The sequence below is a fragment of the Impatiens glandulifera genome, chromosome 1 (genome assembly GCF_907164915.1).
Source record: "Impatiens glandulifera chromosome 1, dImpGla2.1, whole genome shotgun sequence".
Classification (NCBI taxonomy): Eukaryota; Viridiplantae; Streptophyta; class Magnoliopsida; order Ericales; family Balsaminaceae; genus Impatiens; species Impatiens glandulifera.
This window is the reverse complement of record NC_061862.1, coordinates 104,151,648-104,160,566: the sequence shown is the minus strand read 5'-3', so window position 1 is coordinate 104,160,566 and position 8,919 is coordinate 104,151,648. Positions and strand designations below refer to the sequence as shown.

The following is an 8,919-nucleotide window of genomic DNA, read 5'->3' as shown; positions in this document are numbered from 1 at the left end:
TATATATATATTCAGGGTTGCAGTAACAAGTAAATTCTTAACTTAGTTAGCTTCATTGTCTTAATAATTTAAAGGTTATTGATTTGAATATTTTTAAAGTTATATTTCTTTTTCTAATTTAGGTAAGTCATTCAAAATTTCGTGAGTAGCTAGGTCAACTAACGAATTACACTACAAATGAGTCAAGTCGTTCTTGAGTTCGACTTAAGCTTGACTTTGACCAAGTTCGAGTCGACTCGTTTAATATTCGAATCGAGCTCGAACACATGTAATACTTTATCAATGACTTGTCGAGCTTTTTCGATCCTGATAATTTATAATATATTATTTATTTTAATATTAAAACCTAAAATCTAAATAAATATTTTTTTCCACAAAGATTTAAAAATTTAATTTTAGTTCAAACTTTTCGAGTTAAGTCGAGTTTGTAGGTAAATAGTCGACTCGAACTCGAACTCAAATTTATAAACTCATTCGAGCTGAGTTAATAAATACTGAATCGAATCGAGTTCAAGCTCAATCTGACTTGAGCTTGACTTGACTCGTTTGCAGCCCTAACTCACATAATGGACTCTGGTGTATAGACACATTAATTTGCAATTATTATTATTATTATTATTATTATTATTATTATTATTATTATTATTATTATTATGTATTCATTTTGTTATTTTCTTGATGATCTCTATCAAATTGATTTTTTTTTTTTTTGAAGCCTAGAGGTTTGTGTAATATAGGGTTATTTTAATATTTATTTATTAAAATCTTTTTTATTTTTTAAAAAATATTTATTTATGTGTAATGATTTCCATTTAAAGCGTTTAAGTCTTAAGTTGAAATTGGGATTACGACGATAGTAATTCATACTAGTTTTTAACATAAAAAACAAAAATGTTGTTTATTTGTAAAAATTGTTTATTTACGTGTAATGATTTAAACATCTTGAAATTTAATAGGTTAAAGTATTGATAGTGGAGATACTTAGGAGGAGGTCAATTTAAAATATATATATATATATATATATATTATATATTATGTTTCTTATATTTATATTAAGATTATCATGTTTTTTTTTATTTATATAGTTAATATTCATCCATTTAACCTAGTTAATTTAATTTCTCAAGTTTCTATAACTTAATTTGAACCTATCTTAGAATAGGTGCAAATAGTTTGCACATAAAATGATATTGAAATTTAAAATTTAAATGCTTCATACAAAAATGCAACAAGACATTCATGCTATCAAAATATTCGTGAACACTATCATTTTAATACCTTCAATTTAGTGATAGACTTTAATCAAAACAAAAAAAAGTTTGAATTCAAAATTTAATGATTAAGTAGTTGAGCTCCTTATTTTAATTTTTTAAACTCTAAAGATAATTTTAAATCATTTAAAACTGGAGATATTTACAAAATAGCTAAAAAATATTATCAAGAAGACTTCAAGTGAACAAGAAACGCATTATTTGAGATCCCAACTCAAACATTATAAAATTGATGTTTCTCGTAATGATTTTTTTTTTTTAAATATGTCTTCCATCATTGAATTTTGTCGTAGATTGGTAGATTTTTTGGGAATTAAAGAAGAACTAGCATTACATTCCACAACCATGATCACTCGTTTAAACTAAAAGCTTCCAAATGAAATCGAATCCGTGACCTTTTGTTTTCTTAAACCAACTCTTACCACTAAGTTGATTCGACTTGTTTTCACTTTGCTAGTTTCTACAGTAAATATAGAAAGATCATTATCATCAATGAAATATTTGAAAATTGCTTAATAGAATAAGATGTAAGAAGAGTTTTTAGAATATACTATGATAATTTATATTGAACGATAGTTTATTGAAGATATTGATTTAGATTTTATAATAGATAAATTTTATTATACAAATAATAGAATGTTGTAACTTAAATAATATGTAACAGTTGGTTAAATATCATATATTTTCTTTTGTCTACTATGACTGTGAGATGTTATACTAGTTCTCTTTTAATTTTAAAAAATATATTTTTTTTTTTGTCTTATTTTTATATTTTTAATAATACAAAATAAAATTTTAAATATAAATTTATTATTTAAATGGGTATTTCCATCACTTTTTAAATCTTATATATATATTTTATTTTAGTAGGAATATTTGTGGATTTGCTCGATTATTATTTTTTATATTCTTGTTAATAATACAATAGATTATAGTTAGAGAAATTTTTTTATTGATTCGGGTACACTTAAGGTCTAGTTTGATGTGACTTATTTGGATATATTAATATTTTATCATCCAACTAACTCTATGAGCGGGAGCCCATGCCTTTTGTTAAATTAGTTGTGAGGGTAAATCGGTTATTAACTCACATGAATCATGAAATAAAAATCAATTTTGGCTAGATGCGAGTACATTTGGAATAAAATAAATCTCTTTTTGGAGATTTAATTATAATAAAAAATTGTTTTTATAAAAGATTTTTTGATAATATACTTTTGGAGATTGAATTGTGTAACTATTATAATTTTTTTATATGGTTATGAGAAGAATATACCATAAAAGGTTATTTAAATAAAAAAAAAAATTAGAAAAAAAAAATCCTATGATAAGCTTAATTAACACGCCTCTGGCTAACAAAAGTTAACTCAATAGACAAAAACAATTTATTCTAATTTATTATCTATAATATGCCATTGAGAATGACCCTTTACAATTATACCTTTACAATTATACTATTGTCTGTGTTTGATATGATATATTAGTTATACCCTACAAATTATAAGGGGTATAAATTATAAGAAGGTATTAATTGTAAGGGGTAAAAATTATAAGAATGTATTAAGATGTATAAATTATATATGTTATTAGTATTTGGTTGAAAGTAAAATATATGTATAAATTATATATATTTTATTATTTTGTGTTTTTGTTGGTAGTATAAGAAAGTAGTAAGAAGTGTAAAAGACTATTTCACCCATATATTTTTTAAATTATTTGTAATTATTATTTGAATGAAATTTGTATTATTAATGGATTTTTATAAAAAAATAATACATAATTATTATATAAATATATTTTTAAAATAAATAATATTATTACATTGTTTACATTAATTTATATATAATTCCTTATAATTTAACTTATATAATTTTATAAATAAAACTTATTTATATATTAATTAAAATTTAATTTTAAAATTTGTTTATTATTATAAATATTTGTAAATTGAAATAATATTAATTATTTGTATAAATAAAATAATAATATTTAAAATTTGAATATTATAATTATAAATTAGTTTCAGAAATAAATTATATAGATATAAGTTGTATTAATTAATTAATAATAATAATAATTTATATAATTAATTTTAAATTTTATTTTAATAATGAAATTCAATTTTACTTTATAAATTAATTTTATATATGACTATTATTTTTTAATTAACATTATTAATATTTTTAAATAATAATTATATTTAATTATGTATAAAAATTATGACATTAAAATTTTTTATACTTAAAATAAAATAATTTTTATTTACAGAGATAAAATTAAATATATAAATTAAAAAATTAAATAATAATAAATAATTATGTATTTATTATTGTTTAAGTTTGAAAATTAAACAATGTTAAATTTAAATTAATATTTAGATATAATTTATTATTATTCCTATATTTTAAAATATAATAAAGAAATTAAGATTTTAATAATTTTATAAAATTAGAATTAAAAGAATATATTAAAATTTATAATGGTTTATACATCCTTGTAACTAGTATAGGTAATATTAAATTATACTTTTTTATAAAATATAAGTTGTACCTAATTAATACTGTATATATAAATATTAATCAACAAACAATCCTTTTAATTTACTTTACATATACTAATACTTTATCTACAAGATTACAACCCTTACCAAAACGTAGCCTTGATTTTAAAATAAGTTAATAAAACCGTGCACATTTATTCAATACAATTACAATTTAGTAATAATATTAGTGATATTTTAAAGAAATTTGATAGTGATGTTAATTATAATAATGTATAAAAGTCAATGAAACCCAATTATGATATATACGTGTCTCAATCTCAGTCAAGAAAATTTAAGTTTATGTCGATAGTATTTTTGAAAATCTGGATTATTTTGAAACAATAAACATTTTGTATGGCATTTAAAAAATAATCTTCTTGTTTTTATAATTAAAAGTGAATTATTAAGATTAGTTAGATTAAATGATGAATTTAATACATTTAATATTTAAATTATATATAAAAAATTAAAATAATTAAAAAAATAAGATCTTTTTTAACCTTTCCTCAAACAAGAACTAAGTCATTGTTATGAATACAAATATAAAATGTTGATTGTCATGGCGTGTACAGATTGAAATGAGAGATAATCTTATTTTTTATTATATAACAATTTTAATATAAAATCCAAATAAATCTCTATTATTTAATTGTAAATCCATCATAATAAAAGAAACCCACAAAAATATTTCAGTTTGTGTAAAACAGTGTATATTTTAAAAAAGAAATTACTTGGCATAATAAAATTTTGACTAAAAGTATTACAATTTTAAAAGAAATAAATGATTTTTTCTTACATTAAAACCGTATGATTGCGATATCTTTTAAATATATATATATATATATATATATTAATAAATAAATAAATAAATAAATAAATGTGTATAATCAGGTTCGGCCGGAGACAACATATGGGTTGAATAGGCGCCCATCCCTATAAGGTCCCACATTCAATTATTGTTTAATTAATAAATAGATATTATGAATTAATTATTTTTTAATTATATTAATATTTTTAATATATAATAGATATTATAATTATATATTTTATTTTGGTTAAAAAATTTAATTTGTACAATATCCGGACACATTTTTAATTTATTTTTTTGGAATGGGGCCCTATATATGTGTATTATAACCATGACAAACTTTCCTAGCCATGACAAACTTTTTAGCCATGACAAACTTTTTAGCCATGACAAACTTTCCTTGTGAGAGTCATGGCTAACTTTCTCATACAATTCCCTACATAAAGCATCTTCTCCATTCATTGTTACTCATTCATTCCAAATTCATTCTCCCACGTTCTAGCTAAACATACTACAATGGCTAAAACTAATGGAGCCGCCATTCGTTCTCTTCATATTAAGGAAAACGAAGAAGAAGAGCACCGAGCATACGCAACTCAACTCGTTAACTCAATTGCGCTTCCCATGACGATGCAGGCAGCCATTGATCTCGGCGTGCTCGAGATCATAGCTAAGGCCGGTCCCAAGGCCGCGCTCTCCCCTTCCGAGATTGCGGCCAAGATCCCATGCAAGAACCCTATCGCACCCGCCATGCTTCAAAGGATACTAAAGCTTCTCACTAGCTTCTCCGTGTTGACCGTCGAACTTCATGATGGCCATGAGCGTTATGGGTTGGCACCTGTCGCCAAATATTTTGTGAACAACGAACATGGTGCTTCTTTGGCACCGTTGATGACCTTGCTTCAAGACAAGGTCTTGGTGGCAAGCTGGTAATTAATATGATTTTTCTTTTTCAATTGTTTCGTGTTATCAAAAATTTATTGAGATTTCGCTACCGATGCCCTTGGTGTATGTGTTTGAATGTAGGTATCACTTGAAAGACGCTGTGGTGGAAGGAGGGGTGGCATTCGACAGGGAAAACGGGACAAACGCATTTGACTATCAAGGTGTGGACCCGAGGTTTAACGACGTGTTCAATAGTGCCATGATAAACCACACCAAGACGGTGATGAAGGAGTTGCTACTAGCATACCGCGGATTCCACGAAGACATGGATAGCATGACTATGGTGGACGTTGGTGGGGGTCTTGGTGCAACCCTAAACATCATCACCTCCATGTTTCCAAAGATCAAGGGTATCAACTTTGACTTGCCACATGTCATTTGTAATGCTCCACCATATCCGGGTATGTATATATATAAAAAAAATATCTAGCTCCCATTATGTTTGGTAGGATTTATAGTTAATTAATTATTTTACGCATACAATCTCTAAGGCGTGGAGCACGTAGGAGGCAATATGTTCGAAAGCGTTCCAAAAGCTGATGCAATTTTCATGAAGGTAAATAATAGAGAATAATGAATTTTATTTTTCCGTTTAAAATCAGGGGCAGATCCAAGTGTAAGCTTGCCCGGGTAGACCAAAATAATTTGTATGTGTCTGGTATAACGACGGTAAATTACTTCTCCGTCGCTAAAAAGTATTAGTGACTGTATACTTGGTTTATTTCGTTTGTTTAGCCCGGATAAATTTTTTTGATAAAGAATTAGCCTGTAAGATTTCAAATTCTGGTTCCGCCCCGGCTTAAAACAAATGTGTGAATTTTTTATGCAGTGGATACTACACGACTGGAGTGACGAACATTGCATAAAGTTGTTAAAAAATTGTTACAAGGTTCTCCCAACAAATGGAAAAGTGATTGTAGTGGAAGGAGTAGCTCCGGAGGTACCTGATAACCAAACAAGCGTGAAGAGCATTTATCAACTTGATATCGTCATGCTAACGGTAAACCCTGGAGGGAAAGAGCGAACCCTAAAGCAGTTTCATGACCTAGCCACCAAAGCTGGTTTTGCTGGAATCAGGATGGAATGCACTGCATTTAGCTATTGGATTATGGAAATTTACAAATAGAAGTATAGCATGATGTTACTCCTAGCTACTACTATGCAAGAGTTCATGAATTTATCTTATTGTTGTTTGGTCTTGTGGTGGGTTTTGCTTATGAACTTCAATTGTCTTTTGTTGTTTTGTTTTTTAATAAGGTTGCAATAATAAATTGTACTGTTTTGAAATTTCTCAATTGGTGTCTACTTTTATTAATTGTTCTGTTTAAATGGACAAATGTCACTATTTGGCTGGATTGCTTGATTTTGGCAGAAGCATTGAAATTTGTGGGCCTTGTTGAGAAGGAGTGTTTTTTTTTTCTTCTAAGAATTATTGTTTGATTAAAATTAAGAAAATATTGATTTTTTATTTTATCAAATTATCCTTCCTTTTCTATCTATTTTTATTTAATAATTAATTTATATTAAAAAAAAGTAAAAAGTAATTTTAGTATTTAAATTGATAAATTAATTGATTAGCTAATTGATATAATAGTTAGATTTTAGGATTAACCAAAGATGAAACAAACTCTTGAATTTGCAATGTTTTAACAAAACAAGGTCATTCTCAAAACCTTGTGGTATTAATAGTTAGTTTTAGACTATCTAACACGGGCACCCATAAGGGGTGTCCATTTTTGCTCCAACCATACTGAAAAAAAAAACTCATTATGAGTTTTTGTACTCTCTCCTCCAACCAAACGCATATATGCGTTATATGCGTTTGGACGGTTCATACTGCATTTTGGCCATTTTTAAAAAATGGCCCTTAGGTTATATATATATATATATATATTTTAACTTTTAATTTTTTTACATTTAAATTAATCCTTCAACTTATATTTTTTTAATTTTTAAGATAAAAAGTTAAATTATTTTCTAAATATATAATTAAATCATTAAATTTATTATATTTGAAATTTAATCTAATTTATTTTATAATTTATTTTATATTTTTAACTTATATTTTATATTTTATAATTTTATAAATTATCTTATAATATGTTAACAAGGTTTGTTTTAATATAATATGTTTGTTTATTTAAATGTATTAGAATTATTTTGTTGTTTATGAATTATTGATATATAATTAATTTTTTTTTAATTTTATTAAATGAAAGAGAAAAGATTGGAGTTAAATATGTAAAGTTGATAAATATATAAATAATATTAATAAGGTTAAAAAGTTAGTGTAAGAAAAAATATTTTAAGAATATTCTTTTAGGTTTGAAAATGAGTTTTTGGGTTGAAGATGAATTACTGTTTGATGGGATGTTTACTACATTTTGGGTTTGAGAATAAGTTTATGGGTTGAAAATAGTCTTATAATTTGTTTATGAAAGTTTATGTGAGAGTAGTTAATTTCATACCAAATTAAGTAAAAACATATATTTGACTATTTTTCTATAAGCCAAGAGTTTATTTATAATTAGGGGAAAAACTAAATATACATATAATCACTATATCTTTTTATATTTGATATTTAAATTTTATTTAAAAATAAAATAAAAATAGAATAATTTGATATGATTTATAATATTTTAAAGAGTTTCACTTTAATATTTTATTTTAAAATTATTCCTATAAGATAAATAATTTTGACTTCAAATTTTTTAATAAAAAAATAATAATAATTAGATTCACAACTTATTTCAAATGTTAATAGTCAAAATTGAACTAAAAGTTTTCTACTCTAATCTTGTAGGTATCTTACCCATTAAGCCCTAAACCACCACTACAATAATTGGTATAAAAAATAGGAATAATTTGTTAAAACTATTTGGTATTAATAGGCCAACAAACAGACTAGTTAGAGTTCTCTGTCTTTTAAAGATTTGTTGGGTTTGTGTTATTTAAATAATTTAAATTTAATTAAATATTATTTTAATATTTTTATTTATAAAATTATTTAATTTATTAATTAAAATATTAAATGAAAACATTTTCTAAAACTATCAAAAATCATAACCTTTTAAATAACCATATGTTATTTAAATAACAAAAAGCCTTAGCTTGTTTTTTTAATTCAATTATAATAAATATATTTTTTTTTATATTTTATTTATTAATTATATATTTAATTTATTAACTATAGTACTAAAATATTTGTTATTTTAAAAAATATTTATTTTATCATTATTTATTAATACAATTTTAGTCTTTTTATTATTATTAATAAATAATAATAATAATAATAATAATAATAATAATAATAAAATCAACTTTACTCTCAAAATGAACCACACTCAATATTT

General features: G+C 24.0%; 1 protein-coding gene across 1 annotated transcript; it reads left to right on the top strand.

The window, feature by feature from the left end:
• Positions 1-5,084: 5,084 nt before the first annotated feature.
• Positions 5,085-6,921, top strand: LOC124919477 (caffeic acid 3-O-methyltransferase-like). Its single transcript, XM_047459722.1, has 4 exons — positions 5,085-5,550; positions 5,648-5,967; positions 6,058-6,122; positions 6,396-6,921. The coding sequence occupies exons 1-4, from the start codon at positions 5,138-5,140 to the stop codon at positions 6,690-6,692; spliced, it is 1,095 nt and encodes a 364-aa protein (XP_047315678.1). The 5' UTR covers positions 5,085-5,137; the 3' UTR covers positions 6,693-6,921.
• Positions 6,922-8,919: the final 1,998 nt, after the last annotated feature.